General features: G+C 34.1%; 1 protein-coding gene across 1 annotated transcript in view; it reads right to left on the bottom strand.

Moving 5' to 3' along the window:
* Positions 1-26,235, bottom strand: part of AGMO (alkylglycerol monooxygenase) — a 371,459-nt gene extending 345,224 nt beyond the window's left edge. Inside the window, exons 1-3 of the mRNA XM_024250091.2 lie at positions 26,110-26,235; positions 24,538-24,668; positions 15,139-15,290 (exon numbers count right to left, since the gene is read on the bottom strand). Of these exons, the coding sequence (XP_024105859.1) occupies positions 15,139-15,290; positions 24,538-24,668; positions 26,110-26,235 (409 nt within the window). The remainder of the gene's footprint in view (positions 1-15,138; positions 15,291-24,537; positions 24,669-26,109) is intronic.
* Between the last annotated feature and the right edge of the window lie 1,264 nt (positions 26,236-27,499).

The following is a 27,499-nucleotide window of genomic DNA, read 5'->3' as shown; positions in this document are numbered from 1 at the left end:
ATTGTGCCTCCCTGTTCCCTGAGACACAGCAATATAGAAATTAAGCCAGTTTATAACCCTACAATCACCTCTAAGTGTTCAAGTAAAAAAAAAGTGTCACGTGTCTCTCACTTTAAATTAAAAACTAAAAATGATTAAGCTTAGGAAAGAAGGTAAGTTAAAACCTGAGATAAGGTTAAAAGCTAGACCTCTTGTGGAAAACAGCCAAGCAGTGGATATCTAGCAAAGACGTTCTTGAAGAAAATTAAAAGTTCTAGTCCAGTGAACATACGAATGATAAGAAAGCAAAACAGCCTCATTGCTGATTTGAAAAAAGTTTTAGTGTTCTGGATAGAAGATCAAACTAGCCACAATTTCCTTTAGGCCAAAGCCTAATCCAGAGCAAGACCCTAAGTCTCTTCAATTTTATGAGGGATGAAAGGGATGAGAGAGCTGCTGAAGTAAAGTTTGAAGCTAGCAGAGGTTGGTTCATTAGGTTTAAGGAAAGAAGCCATCTCCATAAAATAAAAGCACAAGACAAACCAACAAGTGTTGATCTGGAAGCTACAGTAAGTTATCTAGAAGATCTAGCTAAGATCATTGAAGGTGGCTACACTAAACAATAGATTTTCATTGTAGACTAAATAGCCATATATTGGAAGAAGAGGCAATCTACAATTTTCATAGTTAGAAGTTTGAAAGCTTCAAAGAACAGGCTGACTCTCTTGTTTGGGACTAATACAGGTGGTGGCTTTAAGATGAAGCCATTTACCATTCCAAATATTGCAGGGCTCTTAAGAATTATGCTAAATGTACTCTGCCTGTGCTCTAGAAATGGCAAAACAAAGCCTGGATTACAGCACATCTGTTTACAGCATGGTTGACTGACTATTTTAAGCTTAGTATTGAGAAGCATTGCTCGGAAAAAAAAGAATTCTTTCAAAGTATTACTGCTTCTTGTCAATGCACATGGTCACCCATGAGCTCTGATGAAGATGTACAAGGAAATCAATGTTTTGATGCCTGCTAACAAAATATCCATTCTGCAGCATATGGATCAAGGAGTAATTTCAACTTTCCAGCCTCACTATTTAATAAATGCGTTTTGTAAGGATATCATTGCCATAGATAGTGATTCATCTGATGGATGGATATGATTTATTGAAGGCCCTGATGATCACTAGCATTTTTAGCAAAAAAAGTAATTTGTGATTAAAGTATATATATTGTTTTTATAGATATAATGCAATTGCACACCTAGTAAACTACAGTGTAGTATTAGTATAAGCATAAATTTTATATGCCCTAGGAAACAAAAAAAATTGGTGTGAGTTTCTTTATTGTGATATTCACTTTATCATGCTGGTCTGGAGCCTAATCCACAACATCTTCAAAGTACACTTGTATTACCATACATAACATTATATATTATATATAAGGCATCCTGTCTTGTGGTAATCCTGATCTGAAGTTCCTAACATCATTTATGAACTTTTTTTGCCAAAAAATATTTAACCTCAATCTAATCAATCCAGTCTGAAACTGACTCCCGTTTGCAGAGAGTTCGGAAGACAGAGAGAAACATTAAGCAGTACTAGGAGGAACAATCAGATGACTGGAATACGGACCATTATTTATTTATTTATTTATTTATTTTGAGACGGAGTTTCGCTCTTTGTTGCCCAGGCTGGAGTGCAATGGCGCGATCTGGGCTCACGGCAACCTCCGCCTCCTGGGTTCAAGTGATTCTCCCGCCTCAGCCTCCCGAGTAGCTGGGATTACAGGCATGCTCCACCACACCCGGTTAATTATGTATTTTTATTGGAGACGGAGTTTCTCCATGTTGGTCAGGCTGGTCTTGAACTCCGGACCTCAGGTGATCCGTTCGCCTCGGCCTCCCAAAGCGCTGGGATTACAGGCATGAGACACCACGCCCAGGCAACCATTATTACAAGACAACTCGCCTGGACTCAGATGTAAATTGCATAAGAAAGTGGGGTTATGGTATCAACTTAAAAGACACAAAAAGACCAAAAAAACCTTGTGGATAAACATTGATTTGATCTAATTAAAACTTTCAAAACAGACATTCTCAGCTTAATTGGGGGAATTCTTAAAATGCACTGACAACATTAGATGATATAATCGATTTATTGCTCAATTTCTTAGGTATAATAATGGTGTTTTTAAAAGAAAAATGTTATTATTATTAGAGGATGCATCATGTAGTACTGGGGTGTAGTTATATTTCAACATACATGGAAATTATTGAAACAAACATACAACTCTCTATAATATTTAAATATATATTACTGTTAATGTATCTTCAAAAGAACTAGCATGTTGCTTGTTTCATCTGTCAATAATCTTCAATGAGTAGACACTATTATTTAATTTGGGCTACACATTAAAGTAACTGGGTAGTTTAAAACAACATCAACAACAAAAACAACAATTAAGCTCAGATTCTATCCCCTAGAGATTCTAAGATTCTAGTCTAGAACTTTTGTTCTTAGACTAGAATATATATATATATATATATATATATATATATATATATATTTTTTTTTTTTTTTTAGAGGGAGTCTCACTCTATCGCCCAGGCTGGAGTGCAGTAGTACGATCTAGGCTCATCGCACCCTCTGGCTCCCCACCTCGCTGTTGTTCAAGCGATTCTCATGCCTCAGCCATCCAAGTAGCTGGGATTATAGGATTACAGGTGCCCACCACCATGCCCAGCTAATTTTTGTCTTCTTAGTAGAGACAGGGTTTCTCCATATTGGCCAAGCTGGTCTCGAACTCTTGACCTCAAGTGATCTGCCTGCCTTGGCCTCCCAGAGTTCTGGAATTACAAGCCTGAGCCACCACCCCTGGCCCAATAGCTTTTAAAGCTTTCAATATGCTTCTAATATGCAGCTACTGCACAAGTCAAACATCTAGCAAATGCTATGATAATGGATTGAGAGAACTATAATATGACTGCAATATTGCATGGTGAGTGAAGCAGAGGAAGCATCACTTCATCTATCCTAGTGTGGGTTGATGCTTCAGTAAATGTTTTAAAAACCTTAACAATCAAATCATTAAATATAATTTTTGTTTTCCACCAAAATAGTTGGTGACTTATATATGTCAACATGATCTAAAATAGATAAGATTGGTGTTGATATTAGTGTGTGTTGCATTTAATGAAAATTTTTAATTTTATTAGGAGGGTTAAGAAATGGCAAAGCCCATAGTCTCTGAGATCAATGGCCTTGGCCCAATGTATTAAGGCTCTGGTGCATTAGCTCTGAGAGTTGGGCAAGTTGATTAAATTTGCTTTGTTTTAGTTTCCTTTTTTGTCAAAGACATCATCAAGTTAGTTATTGTTTTAATTAAAGATAAAAGATAAATGAGAATCCCTTAGGAATACCTAGTAAGAACCTAGTAAATGCTAATTAATTGTTAATATTATTTAATAAAATGACAGGTTTTCAATGACTAGTAGGACTGACACACATATTTTGTTTTGCTGTGGCTGATTCCAGTGAAGAAGATTCAAAATCTTGAGTTCTTTAGGATTTGAAAAATAGCAAGAGAGCATCTTGTCAACCATAAAACATCTTCCTAGGCTGGGTGCGGTGGTTCATGCCTATAATCTCAGCATTTTCGGAGGCCGAGGTGAGAGGATGTCTTAAGCCCAGAAGTTCAAGAACAGCCTGGACAATGAAGTGAGACCCCATCTCTACAAAAAATTTAAAAATTAGCCGATAATGGTGGCATGTGCCTACAGACACAGCTACTCAGGAGGCTGAGGTGGTAGGATGGCTTGAGCCCAAGAAGTGGAGGTTGCAATGAGCCGAGTTCATGCCACTGCACTCCAGCCTGGGTGACAGAGCAAAACCCTGTCTCAAAAGACAAAACAAAACAAACAAAAAATCTTCCTTACAACTTTAGTGAAATTCAGTGCTCGTCTTTCACCCACAAGATTTTGGCAATACCTCTCAGAGTAATATCCTTAAGTACTTTCTGTTTCATTTTTTGGTTTTTATACACATGGAAATATGTATTTAGAGTCACTAAAAAGATACTTGGTACTTAAGATCTAAGTAATACATATTGCCATTCCAAAGAGTTCCTGTTATGCTGTGGTTATGTATTTATTCTTATTTATCTCCATTCTCTTATTCATCAATCTATTTTCTTGGGATTAATAATGGCATTTGTTGCATTTTCATTTGCCATTTTTCTTATGATATTTATTTAGTCAAAATATTAATCTATGACAGTAACAATGTACCTATATAGTTATCTGGTTTTATTAAATTATGATTGCCTGTACTATTCATTTTTAGTAAAATTTTTAAATTTGTTTTACAGATCTTTGCTATAAATATGATTTATATATCACTGCCTCCACTCAAATATCCTTTACTCAACCTCATTTACATTCTTTGTTTTCTCTTCCACTCATTTGGTTTTATGCTTTACGTGCAGTTCACTTTGTCCTTTTACTTAGAGTCAGATTTTTTCCTGAGCGGTATTTTCACCATGGTGGGAGCCATCAAATTCTGCATAATGACTTATTTTTCCACTATATTCCTATATTTCTAAAGAAGAAAAGATCACTGCCAATGAAATCTAACACTGATGAAATCAGATTTCTTGTTGATTTAACTACCACCTGCACATCTGGTGTATTTTTCCGGGGCTCTTCTGTTCTGTTTGTTTAACTCACAGTATAAGTTACTTCACATAGAAAACGTGTCTTCTTCATTCTTCAAACAGTTCCAAAACAGAGAGCTGGCATTGAAAATTTGTTTTAAAAGATGATGTAGCACAAGCTATATATTGTGATAATATACAATGGTGGGGGTTTTTTACTACCAAGATTTGCAAATTTTGAGAGAATAAAACTATATACTGTACACACTTTAGGACACATACTTATGGCACAAAGTTACATTTTAGAAGCTATTTTAAGAAGTATGAGGCTTCAATTGTAAAAAAAAAAAAAAAAAAAAAAAAAAAAAAAAGAACAAAATCAAATTACCCATTAGCGTAAGAGAAGAAAGAACAAATCTGTTTTAGCAATTTTTTTCAAGTCATTTCCTAGGTTCTGGAAAACACATTTCAATCTCTAAGCTGGAAAAGCATATTTTAACAAATTAATATTTAATTAAGATGAAAAGACAAGAAACGACATTTTAAAATATAGGCAAAATGCACAAATTCTAATGGATTTTATTTCTTTTAAAACCTTTCATGTAAACTTTAAAATAGCAAAATAAAACCTTCAAGTGTTGAAAGAAAAAGGGAACATGGATAAGTTTGATTTACTAGAAAGAAATCAAATTCCATGATATTCACTTGGGGAAAAGAAACTTTTTTTATAAAAGCAAAATATAATTTTGTTTATCACAGTTGACAACTATTCATCTAGGAAAAGATCATTAGTAGCATGTCTAACTTCGGTGTAAATCTAAAACACAGTCTGTCAATGGTCTCTGTGACAACTAAAATGTTCATTTTCCTATAGATGCATCTTATTAAAGACAAAGATAATTCCATTACAATTTGATAAATAGAAATCAATATGACATTCTTTATACAACCAAGGTTCCCTAGCTTTGGATTATATTATATGATACATTTGTACATATACACAAATATATTATATCTTTATAAGATCTTTATGAAGTATTATTATCCCCAGCTAACAGTGAGAAAAAAATATAGTTTGTATGAGGATAAGTAAATTTAACCCTGAATTTTGGTAAGGCAATTCTTATAACTACCAATGTATTTTAATATTATTTAGAGAAAACATAGTAATATTTATATTATTGCATTATATATAATACATTACATAAACAGGTCAGACAACATATGAATTCATAACTTTTTTACTTATGTATCAGACTGCACCCTAAGTGTTTTGTCCATTTTTACTCATTTAAACTTCTCAATTAGTCTGTGAAAATTATACTTTTGTTATTTGCATCTACAAATAAGGAAACACAAAGAAGTGGCATAACTTGCTTAATATTACACAGTTAAAAAGTGATAGCAATAGAATTTGAATCCAGGCAGTTTGGTTCAAGGGTCTATTATCTTACTCTCTATTTACAGAGCCTGTCTCTCGGGGATGGGTTTAGATGAACATTTCATTTTCTATCTTTTGCTCACCTGTGCTTTTTTCTGCAATTATTTCTTAGACAAATGCTTTGGAGTAAGAAAAATAAGTTATTCCTATTTTTATAGGAATGGGGGGCAATTTTATAGGAATTGGGGGGGCATACTCTTTCTTTGTGCCTTTGGAATAAAAGAAGCAGATTTCAAGAAATACATTACAAAATGAAGTTAAAATAAGAAAATTGTTTGGCTTTGAACAAATATAATAATAGTTTAGCAAATTAGTCAAACTCAAAAAAATTATGCATTTCAAACTAATTACTTTGGCATTTGAACTTACCTGACCGTTGGGTCCATCACTCCATATTCCACAGCATGCCTCACTACCTGGCATATTACATAGGATACATTTTATATCTGGACTTTCTCCCCTTGTTAGGATGTAAGCACCCAAAGGGTAACAACTTTAAAAAAAATTTTAATTTTTGTGGGTACATAGTAGGTGTATATATTTATGGGGTACATGAAATATTTTGGTGCAGGCATGCAATATGTAACAGTCACATCATAAAAAATTGGATATCCATCACTACACATATTTATCCTTTGGGCTACAAACAATTCAGTTATACTCTTTTAGTTATTTTCAAGTGAATAATTAAATTATTATTAACTATAAGCTCCCAGATGTGCTATCAAATACAAGGTAGGGCAGCAACTTTTATTTGTTCACTGCTATAATCCTAGCAATTAGGAGGCTTTATAATATATAGTGTGTACTCAGTTAATGTCTCATGAATGACTGAGTGCCTACTTTACAGAGTTATTCTGGGAATTAAATAATATAATATGCTGTGTTATTAACACAAAACAGTCTAGTACCTAGCAATATAAAAAACTGTATTCAATAACAGTGGTAATATTTAAATAGTATTAACTATCTGACAGTCACTCCCCTAAGTTTTACTCATTTAAGCTTTATAAAAATCTTATGAGATGTATACTATTATCATTATTATTCCCATTTTATAGATGAAGAAACTAAGATGTAGATTAAACGGCTCAAATCCCAGTTAATAAGTGTCAGTACAAAGAGTTGAACTCAGGGAACTTGGCTCCAGAATCTACTTTTTTTACCACTATACTTGTTGCTTCTCCAAAGTCCTTCAATGATACTTGAAATTTAATTTTCTATATTACTATTAGTACTTTTACTAGCATCATCATTTCAGAAATAAGAATTTTAAACAGAATCCCATTTAATCTTTATGCATATAACTACAGACTTTTCAGAAATTTGTAAATTTCAGAATTAATGGCAATGAGAGGACAGTTTATTTATCAATTTTAGAACCTGCCCCTATTATTATTGTAATTAGTTGTTGATGTCTCTGATTCACAATGGAAAAACAATCAGTGACCATACCTGTTATTAAGCAAGTATCTCAGGTACTTAGTATAGGGTTGGTGTAAGATAAGTGGTCTCAAATATTTTTTGAAAAAATTAATACATAAGTAAATTATTAATTCATTTATTCACAAATAAATGCATAAGTGAAGTCAATAGCTATAGAAATAAGTATCTAAGCTGATGATCACTGCAAAAATCTTAATGTACCCTTTTAGTAATTCACACAGCCGTCTTTCATTATGCTATTTTATATGGTAACACTAAATTTAGTCATAATTATTCTCGTTCAATAAATGAAAGTGGATAGAATTCCACTTGATTTGACTTTTTTTTGGTCTAAAATGGCTGTATCCAAATATTTTGTGTGCTAATGCATCATACATATTTAGTGGAAGAGACTTCCAAATTCTCTTTCTGAATAAAATTACTTGGGACAAAATCTGTTTTTTCCAGATCATATTTAACTGCATATTGTTCCAAAACAATCCTAAAGCCTACTTCAAATTTAAGTGTTTTCCCTCCTGTTCCCATTTGAAACATCCCTAAACCTTCACATAACCCTCCATCTTACTTTACTTGAATTGGCTTATTTATTCATTCACTCATCTATACTTGGTTCCCGGACTTCCAAAGCATTTTCATTAGAATTGTTTCACAAAACTAGAAGATGAGTAAAATACGTAAAATCTGTCTCAGAGTGGTTAATCCGAAGGTTATGTGTGTGGTAAACAGTTGCATAGTGGTGCACACCTAGATCTTTTGATTCAAATTTTAATGCTTTTTCTGCTATATAAGAGGCAAATACATTACGTTCTAAGACTAAAAGAAAAACACGGCATATTTTGTGTCCCTAAAAAGAATCATAAGTAAGTTAAAGTTTATAATCTTTACTCCATTTATGCCTTCCAATTTAATTTTGATTACTCATTTCACAGCTTTTTATTAAATTTCTGGAAAATATTGCACAGCCATCCTCGTTTCTCCTAATTATTCCTGGAAATATTTCTATACTTTACAATCAATGTTCAAAAATAGACTGATGGAGATTCCTGGCATCCCTATATTTTATTTTTGTTTATGACTTCCCTGTTTAATAATTCAATGAATTTATGCTTACATTCCCTTGATAATAGCCATAATCTTTGTTTCAAATGTACTTTCTATACATTATCTACATATGGAATCTCAGAACACCAAAGGAAAGTTAGTCTGTGTCTTTCAAAATGACTACAGTTGCTAGTGATAAGAATATGCTATTTCTCTGAGAAAGACCCCTCAAATCAGGCATTTTGAGGGGAAATAATGGTGACCCTTCCAGTTCATACATATTTTAAGTGCTTCGACGGACAAATGTTTAACATTTGACATGGGATGGCGCCTGTCATTGAAATAAGCTCAGAGGAAAAAGGTTAACATAGGTGCCATATTTTTTGGTTGAAAGTAATGATAAGAAACTAAAAGGCTAGGCCTTTTAGTTGTTGGTGGGAATTCCAAGGCTTCTCTCGTAGAGGTGCTAAATAATCCCACTTCAAGGACTGAGGAAAAGTAAGGGATCATGAGAGAAGACAAGAAAAATGGTAGTAACTCAGGCAAATACAAGGTGGAGTTTACCCTAAGTGATCCACTAAGAATACAATCACAATGTATTATTATTATTATTATTATTATTATTACAGACAGGGTCTCACTCTGACACCCATGCTGGAGTACACTGGCACAATCATAGCTCACTGGAGCCTAAAATTCCTGGGCTCAGGTGATCTTACTGCCTCAGCCTTCTGAGCAGCTAGAATTGTAGGCATGTGCCACCACATCCAGCTTTTTAAAAAATATTTTGTAAAGACAAAGTCTCTCCTTGTTGTCCAGGTTGGTCTTGAAACTCCTAGCCTCAAACTATCTTCCTGCCTTAGTCTCCCTAGGCACTGAGAGTGCTGAGATTACAGATATGAGCCAGCATACCTGCCATAGTGTATTTTTAAAATAAAGAATAAGTCATAATGTATAGCAAAGAGTTACAAAAATCTTAGGTACATTCTGGTATATAATATACCTAAGATTTGTTCTATGTAAACTGTGTGTCATGAGATTTGGTGTACAGATAATTTCATCCCCTGGGTAATAAGCATAGCACCTGATAGGTATTTTTTTCTGATTTTCTCCCTTCTCCCACCCGCCACCCTCAAGTTGGCTGAAGTGTCTGTGCTCCTCTCCTAGCATCCGTGTGTTTTCGTTGTATAGCTCCCACTTATAAGTGAGAACATGTGGTATGTGGTTTTCTCTTCCTTAGTTTGTTTAGGATAATGTCCTCTATCCATGTTGCTGCAAAGGACATGATCTCCTTCTTTTTTATGACTGCATAATATTCCATAGTGTATATATACCACATTTTCTTTATCCGGTCTACCATTGGTGGGCATTTATGTTTATTCCATGTCTTTGTTATTGTGAATAGTGCTGCATTGAACATACACATGCATGTGTCTTTACAATAGAACAATTTATATTCCTTTGGGCATGTACTCAATAACTGGATTGCTGTGTCAAATGGTAATTCTAAGTTATTTGAGGAATTGCCAAACTGCTTTACACAATGGCTGAACTAACTTGCACTCCCACCAACAGTGTATAAGCATTCCTTTTTTTTCTGCAACCTCACCAGCATCTGTTATTTTTTGACTTTTTAATAATAGTCATTCTGACTAGTGTAAGAAGGTATCTTACTGTGGTTTTGATTTTCATTTCTGTAATGATTAGTGATGTTGAGCTTTTTTCACATGAAAACTGTAATTTGTTATTCTACGTAATATATGAGGAGGCTGCCTGTATCAGTCAGGGTCCAGTCAGGAGACAGAAACCACATTAGTAACTTGAATAAGGAAAAGTTAATATAAAGAAGTATTAACAGGTAAAGAGGAAGTGAACTACTAAAGAGGTAAGGAGGGAGGAATTCAATGTTACAGAAGTAGCAAGCAAGGAATGCAGCTACTGCCTATACAGCTGAGGGAGAGAGAACCAAGCAGGTACTTATACCTTTAGAAGAGTCCCACACATGTACTCATACACTCACACCACCCCCAAGTCTAAGACTCAGACATCTCTGGAGAGGTTGTGGCTACCACTGGAACTCTGTTGGTGACAGAGAAACTCACTAAATAGAGTATATAGATCCCAGAGTGTATGAGCTACAGCTAGTTTTTTGGTGTGGCCCCCTGAATGGCAGAGAATCTTGCCAGAGGGTGTAGGCTACAGCTGAGCAAGAGGTGAAGAGAACCACATCCCTCACATACCAAACCTCTAAGTGCCAGATAGAAAAGAGCACGCTGGAAAATGGAGGCAAGGTCTCTTTCTCATGTTCTGCCTTTGCAGTGTCCCTCCAGCCCCTTAAATTGGCAAAGTCTAACATCAAATCAGCTGGCAAAAGAGAAATGTCTACAGCATGCAGCTCTGACAATAGAAGGAAGGGCAAAGAAGAAAAGATTTGGATAAGAGAGACAATAAATTAATAACTGGAATGCTAGCCCTTCCCCATACTTGGCTGACACTGATACAGTTAAAAACTGTATAAGGTCACATATTTATACATAGAGTCACAAATCATAACTTCTTGTATTATTTTTCTAAATTTGGTAATATACTATAGCATTCTGCCTTAGAACTATAAACCAAGAAATTACATTGGTGGCATTATTTATGAATTTAACTTTCTATAAAAGTATATATAGAGAAAACGTATAAATTTTAAGTGTACAACTAACTCAATGAATTTTTACAAATATATGCACTCGTGTAAACAGCACCCAAGGCAAGATAGAGCTTATTATCAGGATCCTGAAAGCCTCATTCTTGTTCCTCCCAAGCAGTAATTATCGGCTTTTAAAAATGTTTCCTTGAAAATCTTTACCTGTTTTCTTACATGTTTAGTGTAACTAATAAAATGTACAAAGAAAAATAATGTACTATTTGTGTTTTTTTGTTTGTTTTTTTGTTTTTGTGTTTTATTTTTTTGAGATGGGGTCTCGCTCTGTCACCCCAGGCTGGAGTGCAGTGGAATGGTCTTGGCTCACTGCAACCTCTGGCTCCCGGGTTCAAGCAGTTCTCCTGCCTCAGCCTCCTGAGTAGCTGGGATTACAGGCGTGGGCCACCACACCTGCTAATTTTTGTATTTTTAGTAGAGACGAAGTTTCACCATGTTGGTCAGGCTGGTCTCGAACTCCTGACCTCGTGATCCGCCAGCCTCAGCCTCCCAAAGTGCTGGGATTACAGGCATGAGCCACTGTGCCCAGCCTAATGCACTATTTTTATATGGAGGAAAAGAATGCACAAAGCTACTTTTTAAATTTAAGAACTATTTATCCTTCTATATATTTTTCTAAAATCATCAAAGCTGTCTATAATAGAACTATTGTATTGCCTTTGCTTGGTGTAATTTGACCATAATTAGCAATTTCTTTTTCATTCCAGAGGAAGAAAGAAGTATATAAAGAGCATACAGAACTTCAATATCTTGGCATAGTGATAGAGATGGAATTCAAATGTTGAGAATAAACTGTTTTCTGCTAACTGTCCCATAACTGTGAGAAAATGCGACATATATGCAACACAAACAAATGACAACAAGAATAAATCTAGCAATGATTTGGAATCCTAAGGAAGCAATTTAAATACACGTAAAGACAAAATTTTAAATACATAATATATTGTTTCTTCAAAACTCACAGCATTTAACATACTAACAAATGTGAAATATGTTTTTGCTATATGATTTTGAAGTAGTGAAAGGAAAGTAATACATTGAATAGAAAAAGTAGGATTTTATTTTTTTCTTACAATATTTTAAGATGACATACATATTTTGGAATTATTGAAACTTTTCAGTTAAATAAATCTGACCAGTTATTCAATTTGGACAGTAATCCAAGAGGCTCAAGAAATTTGATATTATATGGGGTTTTTTTTAGCCCTGTGTGTGTCTTGATTTCTAAAAACCCATTTTAATATTTTACAGTATTATTTACAAATAAAATTTAAAAATTAAGCATTATGTTGAAGGTTGATACATTTAAATAAATTACTTTTTTCCTACTAGCTTTCCATTACAAGTCAAAAGTCTTTGAACTTACGGTTTGGCTCCATAGCCTGAAGGTTGTGAATGTTTTTCCAGAAGGTTTTCAAATTTTTTAATGCCTGCCTTTTTTACTGGATTCAGTTCAAAATTTCTAATGAGAAGCATACTTTAAATAGCCTTGATGCCACATTTTTAATATGTTATTTTACTTTATTGCTCTTCCCAACTGAGAACACTTATAATCAACATATTTTTAAGAGTTTTATATAGGTAATATTTTGTTGATTCTTTGTTTCCTGTTATAATGGGCTTTCCAGGAGTAAACAAATTTGCAGATTTCCCAAATAAACACATCCGTGTTGGGCAGTGTAGCATGAGGAAGGTTCTTGAAAGTATGTAATATAGTACAATATAAATGCTATCTGCAACACCCCTTTGTTGCATAGAAAATGAGGAAGATTGCCAATGAGTTTATTTTAGGGAGAAAACTACCAGTTTGAAATAAAACACAAATATGTTATTATGTAAACCATATTTATTCTTAATCATGTTCGATTTTGGAGTAACCTTTGCATTTATATATGAGGAAATAGTGTCAGGAACTGACCTATTATGTGTCAAAGACAAAGGTTATCACACACAAAATTAATAACTTTTTCTAACATATATTCACTTCAAATTGTTCTAATAAATTAAGCCTTCATAGTTTCATTAAATGCACATGTTTAAGGTGGTTAACATAAATGATGCTATATTTAAATTTTAACAACCTTCAGCATAACACAAATCCATGCTACTCCTATTTCCTTCATCCTTGCTTGGGAAGGATATTTGGTCACACTTACTCCTACACAGATAGCTCAGTTATTCACCCTGATCTCTGGTCTCTTCTGTCCATCTGCCATCTATTTATTATTATTATTCCAGGTTCCTTCCTCTTCCTTCCTTCCTCCCCACCCACGCAACCAACCACCCACTGAAATCCTGAGTTGTGCTCTGCAGTAGTTTTTCAAGATTAGTACTTCAGAAATACTTTGGCAAGCTTTTTTCTCCTCAGAGACCACTTGCTCACCTTAGCTCTACAACCATTCCTCAACCCCTACTTATCCCTGCAGAGGTTCAGACGTAGATTTGTTCCTCATTCTTCCATTTCCCTTTCTATAACAAAACATTTTTTTGGAAGTGCAGCCAACAATCCCAAAAAGCAAATTCAGTGAACCAGTGCAGTAAGAGGGCTTTTGTAGATGAGACATTTTGCAAAACTATGGTAACAGAAAAGTGCATATGGTCAGTGCCTAGCTGATTGCATTTTCATTTGTAATGTGGAAGTACTGCCAAGAAATTGAATTAAGCTTACTATAATAGAACACATTACTTAGAATTCCACACTGTTGCAGAGTCCTTCTGAATGACCCTCAATAATTGTGCTGTGAAGTTTGATATTGTGTACATTTTTAGACTCTATCAAGCATATCATAATAACAATAATGGAAGGCAGTATATTAAAATGCAATACTGCTATAAACATGCATGTGCAAGTATCTTTTTCATATAATGATTTCTTTTCCTCTGGGTAAAGAAGGAAAAGTAGATCCACCATTTGATCCGACAATCCCACTGGAATTGCCAGATCAAACAGTAGTGGATCTACTTTTCCTTATTTAAGGAATCTCCACACTGTTTTCCATAGTCGTTGTACTAGTTTACCTTCCTACCAACAGTGTAAAAGTGTTCCCTTTTCACCACAAAAATATGGAGCCAGCCCAAATGCCCATCAAGAAATGAGCAGATAAAGAAAATGTGGTATATATTTAGCGTGGAATACTACTCAGCCATAAAAAGGAATGAAATAATGGCATTTGCAGCAACCCAGATGGAATTGGAAACTATTATTCTAAGTGAATTAACTCAGGAATGGAAAACCAAACATCATATGTTCTCACTCATATGTGGGAGCTAAGCTAAGAGGACACAAAGGCATAAGCATGATACATTGGACTTTAGAGACTCGGGGGAGAGGGTGGGGGTGGCAAGGGATAAAAGATTACACACTGGGTACAGGGTACAATGCTCGGGTGATAGGTGCACCACAATCTCAGAAATCAAAACTAAAGAACTTATTCATGTAACCAAACACCACTTGTTCCCCAAAAACCTATTGCAATAAAAAATTAAACACAAACAAAAAAACCTTTTATCCCAACAGCCAAATGTTAGGACCTTGTTTGGGTTCTGACTAATAAATATCCCCATAAAAATTAAAATTTTCATTAAAAACCGAATGGCAAATGATAAAAAAGCAATGCTATAGCCATCACTTTCTAATCTTTTTTAAAATTAGAAGCGAAAAAAAGTACTTCCAATAATTTCATATCATTTTTAAAATATGACTTCAGATTTTCTCCACTTAAATTGCAAAGTAAATCTTCATTATTAATTTTTATATCCTGTAAAATATACTATTTTATTCCGGTATTTATCCATTCAATAAATGTTTACTGAATATGTACTATGTACCAAACACAGTTCAACATAAGTTAACAAAAAGTCCTCATTTGCAGCTTACCATGAGACATACGATGGAACCAGTAGTAGCCAAAGTCAACTCCTAAGAAGGTTAAATACCAAGTCCATGGAGAATCCCAAGGCAAATTGAACAGCCTGTAGTTTTCCCAGATATAAATATAACTGGTCAGTTCAATGCTCCTGAAAAATAGACTGGAAGATAAAATTCATAATCAGTGATTATATAACATTTTAGAAATAAAATTATGCTAAAATGTTTTAGATAACATTTAAAATTAATATCTTTATATAAAAAATGAAACTCTTCTACTTTGTTTCTTCCCTGTCATTCCTTTTAAAGGCTCAAATTCCTTGGTATCAAAATCATTCACAGGAAGCTTTATTTTATTTCATAGGCATCATGGATGCCAGCTGTTTGTGCTCTCAATTTCATGAAATTTAAAAGGCCATTTTTTATGTCTCTTAAAATATTTTTCATGGAACCCGTACAACATAAATAGGACAAGACTATAACTTAATTTCTGTGATTGTCATTTCTAAATCTTATTGAAGTATATATTAAGAATTCTTTATAAAGGAAATTTAAAAGGCAGAAAATTATACATGCCCATATTTTAAAGGGTGCTGCAAATTGCCTACTGCATTCAAATATTTTGATCCCATAAAATTTGCCTTTAGGTTAAAGTTGCTTCTTCCTTTTTATTTGCTCTTCCTTTTTTTATTTGCTTCTTCCTTTTTATTTAAAGTTTTTTTATTTGCTTATTTTTTTATTTGCTTCTTCCTTTTTATTTAAAGTTGCCTCCTTCCTTTTTATTTGCTCTTTCACACACACACATACACACACATACATGTCATACTTATCATCAGGTATTAGATACTCAGAGCATTTCGACAGTCCTTATAAGTAATATAAACTAGGGTTTTCAAAATATTAGGAAAAATATTGCCTTCGATGTAAGGTATACGAACCTAATTAAAATAAACAATTGTTTCTAAAACTCAGACACTAGAATATATCTCGCCATCTATTTATCAAGCTTCCGCAAATTCTTATTTTCAGTAACTTTTAAAAACCTACAAAATATACTTCAATTTTAGAAAGTATATTATTCTTTCTTTCAAGTTTTATATGATCAAATTTAAGATTAGCTTCTAGATGTTTTGTTTTGTCACTTTTATCAATTTGATTGAGTTGACTTTTCCTTCTATATTTATTATTAAATATAAAATGAATTAATCATTCTGGTTAATAAAGATATATTTATAAGTCATCAACAAGTTTGGTGCTGAAAATTCTGAGAAACTTCTTAAATATTCTAATTTTAGATAAAAGTGTAAGAAGTGGTGCAGATTATTATGCTACCAAAATTTTTTATTTTTACAGTATTTCCCTTTACAGAGTCAGTTTCTGTGAATTAGCATTTTACTGGGTCTTTTAAAGATCCAGCCCTTTAATTTTATTCTTGAATTTAATTGTTGTATGACTTTAACTGTGATTTAATATCTTTAAAATAACCTCTCATACTTTAATATTTCAAAGTATTATTATTTAATCTGTAAAATAAAACACGACTATCTTATAACAGCATAAATATACATAACTCAGAGAAATGCCAAATGCTCACAATTTTGAATAAGAGTACACATCACCACACATTAAAAAACTCAATTTCCAATTTGAGATTACATGGTTGGAAGAAGCAGTTTTGTCCGTAAGTTCAAGTCCTTGACCCAAAGGAATTGCTCATCCTGTACCTATACCACAATGCCAATCTGAGCAATACTCTGAATACTCTAGAATCCACTGCTGCAGTGGCCCTGAGCCTGCTTGTGGGCCTTGCATGGGCCTCTTTGCTGAGCCATTCCTCCTGAGGGCAGACCTCTGCAGGTGTGCAAATCCCTCAACCTGACAGAGTGGCCAAGGGTGGCTATTTTGGGGCATGTAGACAGAGCTGGCAAGAGGTCTGGGATGTCCACACACAGGTGTGTGAGGTCCCTCCTGGGGCAGGACAAGCCATGAGCCAAGGGTTCCCACAGTGTTGTGGAAACTCCAAGGAAACTATGAAATGAACACTTAAAACCTGCCTTACAAGTTTTTATGAAGGTATGCTAGTCAAAGTAGGGGGTGAGAACAAATTCTACTGTAAAGCTTGTTGGCTTTGTTGGTTACTTTTCCATGTTTAGATGAGGGCTTCACAACAGTGCCACTGTTGACATTTGGACAGGATAATTCTTTGTTGGAAGAGGTTGTTTGGTGCAAATGTTTACTGAAACTATGAAATCTTAAAATTGCTCACTATTATTCACTAGTAAGGGTTACCCATATAAAATTCAAGTTTTAGGTTAAAAATGGCAAATAACATCAGTTTTATATACTTCAATACAACAATTTCTCTAAAACAGGAATTCTTTACCTTAACACTATTACAATTTGGGCCAAGTAATTTTTTGTTTGAAGAGCCTTTCCTGTGCATCATAGAATGTATTCCAGCATTGCTGTTCTTTAGCACCTAGATTTAGGACCGCTCCTTCTCACCTCAGCTATGACTACAAAAATGTCTCCAGATAATTCCAAGTGTTTCCTGGGGAGCAAAATTTTCCCCAGTTGATAACCTCTGCCTTAAAACAACTGATTTGGAAGAAAGATTAAATCAAAGTGTAGTAGAAAGTTGAAATCATCTCTAGCTGAATGGCTTAAGTATTAGTACATGGTATCAAAGCAGATTCAACCACGGATTCAGGCAGTCATTCAATGAATTCATATGAAGAGCCTACTAAGTGCCAGGCACAGCACAAGACACAAGAACACACTATTAAACAGGGCAAATGCCACCAGCCTTATAAATGTTCCCTCAGTTTAATACCTTTTTTAAAAAATATGCTATCTTTCTTGTCAACTCCAGTGAAAATGGAAATAGGCATTAAGATACCAAGATCTCAATAACAGACTGAAAGTCCTAGAAAAACTTCCATTTGTAAAAAAAATACATAAATAAATAAAATAAATAAATAAATAATTTTTAAAACCTGCCTGAAATTGAAATACTTTTCTATTTCCTGTACAGGTGCCAGGTCTTGAGCAGACACTCAATTTATTACTCCGTCAACTGACTTATTAGGGTTAACACAAATCGAGCTGAAATATGCCTGACATACTACAGTCAAGCCTTCCCCCCACCACATCCCACACACATTAGTATGAAGCCTAACTTCCCTCAAGACACGAAGAAAGAGGGGAGAAGCTGTGGGAGTTATATTCCCTGCTTTCTATTAGCAAAATTAATTTGATCCTCTTTTATTACACATGTGAAAACACAGCCATGGAGTGCCCACAACTAAAAGCAATTCACCTAAGCAATGCAGCTGGGAAATGATTATCAAGCTCTGGAAAGCCCTGGATTGCAGAAAATAGCACCTACATTTTCAAAAATGTTCTCAGAAGACCTTGAATCATAAACCAAAGTTCCTTCCTCTTTCTCTTCTCAATCCCTCTTACCCCTTCCACCCTGCAATCTCAGCACACGACTCTGCACCCTGGAATTTAAACTGTCTAAACTCCATCCTGTAGGAAGAGGCATATAAAATATGTACGTATATAGTAAGCTGACTTTATCACATGAAGATGGAATATTGGGTAGCACAGGGGCTTGGAATTCCCAAATACTAGATCCCTTTTATGCCTTAAGTTTGAATGTAAGACCAGGAAAGTGATCGAAATGTAAAGAGACATAAGAATCCTCTAATTAGCAACCTGCATATAGAGAGGCTTTCCTTCCATTGTCCTATTTTCTTCATGAATTCCCCAAACAGCCGTTTTCTCTTGGGTCTGAAGTATATGTTTCAGTAAATGAAAAGTAGCTTATTTCTCTAACTAGTGAACTGATTTTCTGTGCGTTTTACCCAACATTTTTCTCTCATCACTAGAAATTTGTCAATGGTCAGTTACTATAAAAAAAGCTGCTAAGTTACTAAATTGCTATTTAGTATTAATTCTCATTTTTTACAAAATAAAATTCAGTTTTAATGTTAAGATTGAAAAATAATCAATAAATCAGAAATAAATGTTATTTGGGGATTGAGAATTAGAACTAATTAGTTTTCAAAGTCATCTCCATCTGAGTCTACCCATCACAGGAATAGAAGTGTGAGAGTTGGCATGACATTCACTCTTTCAGCATCTAAGGATAATTTAAGGTATGAGATAGTTAGGCTGAATGAGCCCTAAAATGACTCTCACGTTGTTGTCATTAAGAAAGCAAGTGACATTTGGTGTAATGCTCTCATTGAAAACTCCTAAAATAAGAGAGCAAGTTTCAGAATGAGTAGACTCATGTAATACACTCATACAAATCTGCCAATTTATATTATTCCATAACTGTCGTTATAGCTGAGTGTTCTGATTTGGCCAGATTATACAAAACTAAAAAAAAAATAGATATATTTATTTCTAATAATCTTGTTTTATGAGCCAGAAAATGAATCAATATTTAAACAAGATTATTACAAATATTCTTAAAACTCCAAGAAGTTACAAATAAATTAATGTATTGGATCATATATATATACGATCATATATACACACACACACACACACACATATGTAGAGAGAGTGAGAGAGAGAAATTTTTCTGGGAGATTTTGTTATTTATTTACTTCAAAATCTCTTCAACTGAATCCAGGAGTTTGCACTGCCCGTCTGTAAATCTACTGCCACTTTTGCTCCATCTAGTGGAATATTGACTTTTGCTTGGTAATAATAAGATAGATAATATTACCTTTACCATCTGCAAACAAATAAAATGTATACTACTAATTATTATTAAGTGGTATTACATTCATAAAACAATCACTTTAATTTCTTCCTAACAGCAACCATAAAACCATAAACCTTTATAAACACAATGTGATAGATTTGGAAGAAATGAATTTGCTACATTATTTACTTTGCAGGAAATGTATTACTCAATTGAATAAACACACAAGTCCAGACTAATAAGCAGTGAACCTTGCGTTCACTAGGGAAGGTTCGTCTAATAGCAGTTTCTGAAGTTATGCAATTAATAACAAAGACAAAGTCTATTTACTAGTTTTCTAATGCAAATGTTAAGAAGAAATGAGACATTCTCTCAAATGTAATTAACAAACCAACAAGTTTTTTAAATTTATTTTCCTTACATGGGGATTTTTAATAATCATTTCTAAGTTAATACATTTAGTATTAATAATAAAGTACTATTATTAACGTTACACAGATTCATTTATTTCTTATTTTGAACAATGAATTGCTGCTTATTAAAGTCATCACCCAAAATTATATACATTCATTTGTTAGGTCTGATTTGCCAAGGCAACATTTAGCCTCTCGTGCCAAGGCCACTAGTATAAAAACCCAGTATACAATTTTTCTTTATTCTCTGGCCCCACCCCAAAGAGTCAAAAATATTTTAAAGAAGTTTAATTTCCTCCTTTTAGTGTTTTTTTTTTTTTTTTTTTTTTTTTTGATGAATTGAAACTTTCTTGTCAGGAATGGAAAATTCCATGGCAGGCATGGCCAGTAAAAGTATGCATATATATGATTGAACATTGTGGAGCTAGCTCCATAGTAAAAATTGGCAGTGACCCATATGTATTAAAAGTGGAGTGTCCCCAACTTTATTTGAAAATTTACCTACTTAAATTATCCCTCTAACCTATTGCAATTTGATTTATAATCTGCTGTTTCAACAGAATAAATGAACCCATTAAAAACAAACATACTGTAGATATTTATATCAGGAATAAAACTTCTCTGGGGAGGATGCAATTTATGGAAGCAGAAACATTGGAAGGAAGTAACAAATTGAAGTCCCGGTTTTCTAATGAAGGATTGGAAATTGAGTTCTGCTTAAACAAGCAGGGAAAAAAATGTGATTATTTTTCACTCATTAACATTTAAGTCAGCAGCAGGATATTTCACAAGTTTTAGATACGTTTACTTAAACAATAGATTTGGTAAATATTTTGTTAAATCAAGTTTAATTTTTTTACAGTCACATATGCGACTAATTGTTAGAAAGGCAGATTATCTGCATGATACACTGTGTTTATCTAGAATACATAGACATATATTTTTATAACTAGGACTAGTATCTGACTAGGAAGGCTGCCTACTGGATTTCAGAAGAGCAAAACAGATGCAAGCCTGCCCAAAATCTGGTTCTTAGGACAGATGGACTTTTATTACAGATCATGGTCTGTCCAACAGGCTTGTAAACAAGATATAATCTTGTCCGTCGTTAATATTTTCCTTGACATAAAGGTTTGAAAGAGGCAGCATGTGTCTTTTCTATCAACATGGTAGGCACGCTATTAATCTTTAAGGTACCTGAAATTTTATGTAATCCTGAAATTAAGATCCTCAAAAAAAAAAAAAAAAAAAAAAACGTTGTTTTTCTTCAAAGTCTGCACACAACATTTCTATTACATGAATGGCGAAGTGGAAAAACGTGTTCGCTTTGATTTCCACTTCTTTTGTCAGAGGCCACATGCTTATTTGGAATTATTATCCAAAGCATAATTCTTCACAAACGAATTAGCAAAAGGCATACTACAATTTGTCTTGCAATCACCTATTTGAAGGACGTGGCAAGCCCCTGTTGCTAGTGTAGAAAATGAAATTAGTCCCTGGGAGAGGATCCGATCATTGCCGTGTTAATCTAACCCTCAGCTGTTAATGATTTGCACAGGGATTCCCCTTGATGCTGTGGCTTCAACTGAAATATTGTTTCAAGAATTGATGTCAAATTCTTCCTTTTTTTTTCTGAAAGGGGATTGAGAGGAATGGATCCACAGGCTCGCTTTTCCTTTTCTGTTTATATCTTGGTTTGGGATTTTTTTTAATAGCAAAAAATAAAATAAAAACATTTTTCACCATAGTTCTATATAACAAAACAAAAAAAATGCATTTTCAGATAATTTGCTTTACTGGGATCTTTCAGACAAGGCTGCAAAGGAGAAAAATTCCTTGAAAAACTTTTAAAAAATCCGCATTTCATAATTTAGAATTGTTCTTTACATCTACAAGGAAAAAAGAAGTAATTTGCTATTCTCATTTAAAACAACTTTAGAAAAATATTATCTAAATTAAAGTTCATAACCTTTTACCTTTCTCTCAAAGGGCACCAGAGTTAACAGTTTGTGTTAGTTTAAGGACTGTTATGAGTAGTGGGTGAAGGAAAAGAACCGCATGTTCTATCCCTGAAGGACTGGTTTGTTTTGGTTTCTTTTTTTCCTTCTCTCTCTCTCTCTCTCTCTCTCTCTCTCTCTCTCTCTCTCCCCCTCCCTCCCTCTTTCTCTCTGCTTTTTGGGGTGTATTTTTTGTAAAAATATCTCTTTTATTCTTATTTTCCTGTTATAACTCCGTACCTTTTTAAAATAACACTGCTAAGCAAAAATATTGTATTGAGGATACAGTTTGTATTTCTGGTACTTACAATGTTATGATAAGAGAACAATCTAATTTCATTTGGAACCAAATCAAACTTTAAAAGGTAAAAAAAAAAAAATTCTGAAGAGTTCATTCAGTTTGCTGTCAAATTCATTCTCAAAATGCTTAACAAATTCATTCCAATTCAGTAAAATATATGACCTATAATCATATATACAGGGCAATTTTCAGTTATCAAGTAACTTTTATAGTTTATCAATAATCTGATTTCCATAAACCTATACACTTAACTTTCTGAGAATGAGCTAAATTAACCAACTGGGTATTTTTAAATAACTAAATCTACATCTAAATCTATACACCCTTGGGCATGTTGAATGTACTTCTTGTTCATTTCTGCTTAAGGGGAACAAGTATTATAATAAAGGAAATTATCTATAATTGTAAATTCTTATTCATGATAATCTGGGAATTAGCTGCAAATTTCTGAAGACATTATCTTCTTCTGATTCCAACTGCAAAATGCAAAAATTACAAGTAGTTTTTCAGAGTAAATATTATTAATATTACTTCTACTATATACCTAATAATGCACTCTTCTCAAACACTTATTGAAAAAATTTTACTTTTAAGTTTACTTTCTATTTAAACTATTTTATGTAATATATGAAATTATTCCACCTTTCTTAGATGTTTAAAGTTTTAATGTTTTTTTTAAAAATCCACCTTAGCTTCCCACTGGGCGGTTAATAGAAACATTCCAAAGAAATGATCACCAGTCAGAAGTAAAGCTCTTAAAACAGGACAAGAAGCAATGGGTGGGAAGCTGGAATGAGAACGTTCATCAGCAGCTCAAAGCACAGACTTCTAAGGGAATCTTTCCTCACCCTCTGCCTCTTTGGTAAGCCTACACGTGTTGAAGATGACTTCCATTTATTGGTCTTTCCTCTTCACACGTTATAATGTACTCTTTCTAAAAAATAGTAGATCATTTATATCTTACTATTATTGGGTCCCAATATCATCTAATTTTATCATCAACATGATGTTACAGGTATATTACTGCTTTTTGGGAAACTACATGCAACAGACATCATTCTAGGCACAGGAGCTAAAACTATTAAGAACACACACCTCTTGCTCTCAAGTTGTGTGCAAGCTAGCAGGAAGGGCTGAGAGAAAAACAGGTGAGCATCATGTCATGTGATAATTCTAGATCTGGGATAAGCACACAACTCCATGGGACTGTAGTGTAGGAATGCAGGAATGCCTAACATAAGGTTGGAAAACAGATAAAGCTTGCTGAAGAGTGTGACGTCTATGCTTAGACCTAATAAATGAATCTGAATTGGCCTGGATGACTTTCCAGGCAGAGGGAAGTGCCTGTGGCATGTGGACAATGGCAAGTAGTAAAGCAGGACGGGATAAATATGACAAACAGACAGGAGAGTGGAGGATCCAAAAGCAAAGCCAGAGAAACAATGTTCTCAATAGTTCAAGACAGCGATTTTTACCTTACACTTGAGGCAATAGAGAGCCAGTGAAGGGTTTCCACTGGATTCATATTATGGAAATGTTAGGCTGCAAACGGGGTTGTACTAGAGCCAGACACCAATTAGCAAACTATTGTAGTTATTCAGAGATTTGTGTGACCTGCTCTAGGGAATGACTACACCTGAGAGAGCTATTCTTTCTGAAGCTGGAAGAGACAAAACACAATTTTAATAGAGAACCGGACCATAACTCAGAGTTGGAACCGCAACAAGGCAAATGAAGCACTCATTTCAAAGGGATATCAACAAAGTCAAGATAAATAATCTTTAGGGTGATTTTTTAAATGAGTGCAAAAAATCAATGAAGAACAAAATATCAAAATTTTAAATAATGACATGAACTGAATTCTTTGGGAAATTTTGTGTAAATAAACTAATTCTCCCATGCGTTGGGTTCTTTTGCCCCTCATACTTAGGCAATTTCGTTTTTATGCTCAGCGTTGTTGACCATCTAACTCACCTTGGAAGTCGAGACAAAACACCAGCTGAGATTGACGTTAAAGCATCATCCAGGCGACCTGGTGGCTTTCCTTTGCGAATCCAGCTGACAACAAGTTCAAGCAGCATCAAAGAAATGAAAAATGGAGTTGCCTGGAAAGGAAATTGTAGAAAAGAGATGCTATTATGTTCCATATGAAATTATTTTACATTTCCTGATTAGTCATTTCAGAATTGAAAGGCCCAGATTTGGGAAGCCCTGCAAGAGATGGTAGACACTCATTTTAGAGGATTACTTCCTACACAGTGGTAAAGAAGTCTAATCATTTTAGACATACACTAAACATGTGCTCAAATTCTATCATCCAATTTGAATATGAAATGTAATCATAGATATAACGATAATTATAATATTATAAGATTAAGAGGAACATCTTCCAAATTAGTTTAAAAAATACATTTAGAATAAGGTAGATAATTAGAGGTCTATTGTCTCTACATGTATAATTTAGACCCACTTCAAGAGGCTTTCCTTAAAGATGCACATAATTCTAATTTTTCATATTAGAATTACCAGAACTATTTCTAATGATGAAATTCAAAGAGTAGAGACAATTTTCTGCTTAGAATTTTAGAGAATATGGTAATTTTACATGTTTGCTTAAAACATGATTCAGATTTTATTCATTTGGTTTTGATTTTTGTTTCACATAATAAGAGATGTTTTGAAAGCTCCACTATTGGTGATGGAGCGTTGAATTTGGTTTGATGTTGCAGTATAAACAATAATAATTTATGAAGATATCAGTGCCACTTTAACTTAAAAACTCAGAAAGAAAGTGTAATATCTAATCTTGAAAAAGATATGGATTTTACTCATTTGGAAGCTAATCATGAATTTTGAAGCTTTCTAAACTGAACTCTCAATAACATATTCTATGATGTCATTTTTTTTCTATTTCTGCCCTGAACTAGTGAGTGTTGTAGGAATAACTTTGATAGGGTGGGGAACTTCAGTATTCAAGTTCTAATTCTGGATATTTCCACTTCCAATCATAGCCAGGAACCAGAAGTGAAATGTGCCTCTGAGCACTTCAGAGTTTCAAAGAAAACTTGGGTCAAATTCAAACTTAGGAAGTCAGAGTTGGACCTGGTCAAGCTGCATATCCTTCATTCTGCTGAACTACTCTACCAAATGAAAGAGGAAATAGTTTCCCTGGAAGGGGTGGACAAGTTAAAGATTTAAAAATGAAATTGTTACAAAGTGTACTGATGTGGTGTAGCTATTTGTCATTGAGCTTCCAATAGCTACATTTACAATGCCACGGAGTCCAGGAAAACTTTAAACTTTTGTTTTTATCATATTCTGGAGTGACATATAAAGGAGGGAATTTACAGGTGAAGATGGCTATGGATTGTAAGGAAATTCAAGTGGAAATTCTACTTTTGCTTCATGCTTTTAAGAAACTGAATTATTATCATTAGAATGTAATAATTTGAATAATGAAAGTGAACAAAACCCTAAGGAGGTTGACCTTACCATTTATTAAGAAAGCAGCAAGAATAAGAGTAGCCTCTTCCAATATAGTCTCACCTTTTTTACATAATCAGGCACCTCTTCTAATGTTTGGAATGAAGTTTCATTGGGTTTCATCGTGTAAAACAACATGCGAAATCCCTGGGAAACTGAAACATCCTGCTGAGCTTCTGGGTTCTTCATTTCTGCCCTTGTCTGATTCCCAGCTGGAGAATATTTAGGATTGAATGCTTGAAGCCTGAGGCTGAACAAAGAGGACGAGATGTGCAGCTCAGAACAAGCTCTTTGTCAGAGAACAGCTAAAACCAAAGCTCCATTGAGAGCACACTCAACAGCCGATTCTGTGAAGAGAGACAGGAAAATACAAGGATCAAGAACAAGTACAGAGTTCAGTGGGCACTGGGCCAGAAACAGGGCATGTGGGGGAGGGAAAAGAGGACTCATACCCAAATCAAAGTCATACAGTGCAGTTTGACTCTAGGTGGAGCGAGTTACTACTTAAAAAAAGAAGAGAAAAAAATCATAATAGTGTCTTGGAAAGAAAAAAGTGATAACGCAGGTATATGTTCACTCTGAAAAACTGGATAGAAATTCAAGCATCAAGTCACATAGAAAAACATTTTTTTCTCCTCATTTAGAAATTTACAATGTGTTCAAGCTTGTAGTTTCTTTATTCCTACAGGGACTGTGTATAGGCGAGCTACTTAATAATAGCTTGAAAGTCAGTAAGCACTGAATATCTGGCTCCTTATTGCCTATCTATATTTCTGTATCTGAATCATGTTATTATAACTTCTGAATGTTTGCAACCAATTTAGGGGCATTTGGCTTGTTACATAATCTACATTGTTTAATGGAAAATTGGCTAGTCACGTCTTCTCTATTCTTCTTAGTACTTATGGGAACTTTCTGATTAAAGAAGGTGGCAAGATGTTGCTGTGAGACCTATTTCTGTTTTACAGAAAGAGCTTAAGTGATTGTACCTTTTAAGTGGATTAGAAGGCACTTAATTTATTACATTACCAGTGAATGCGTGGAGCTTGCCAGAGTAGCCTCAGCCCTTTACCCAGAATAGCTGTAATCATCCTTTAGCTGCCATTTCATCATTTAAAGATGTTTACATAGATCTAATTAAAGTATCAATGCACGATTGTTTTAGAAAAATATAGAAACTACAGATAAGCAATAATAAATTGCTGCCCAAAACACTATTAACATTTTGGTACATGTATAGTCAGTTTTGTTATAATGTGATATATCCATTCCTAAAAATCACTAAACTGTACAAAATTGTGCAATAAAAACCACGGGACTTATGAGAAAAAATGTGATTAGGGTAAAATACTCAAAAACTTCATAACGACCGACAAAGAACAACGACAAAAAAAAGATGAGAGCCTAATAAAAATGGTAGCACACTTTCGCACATGTTACATGGTTAAGACAT

The sequence above is a fragment of the Pongo abelii genome, chromosome 6 (assembly GCF_028885655.2).
Source record: "Pongo abelii isolate AG06213 chromosome 6, NHGRI_mPonAbe1-v2.0_pri, whole genome shotgun sequence".
Classification (NCBI taxonomy): Eukaryota; Metazoa; Chordata; class Mammalia; order Primates; family Hominidae; genus Pongo; species Pongo abelii.
This window is presented reverse-complemented; position numbering and strand designations above follow the sequence as displayed.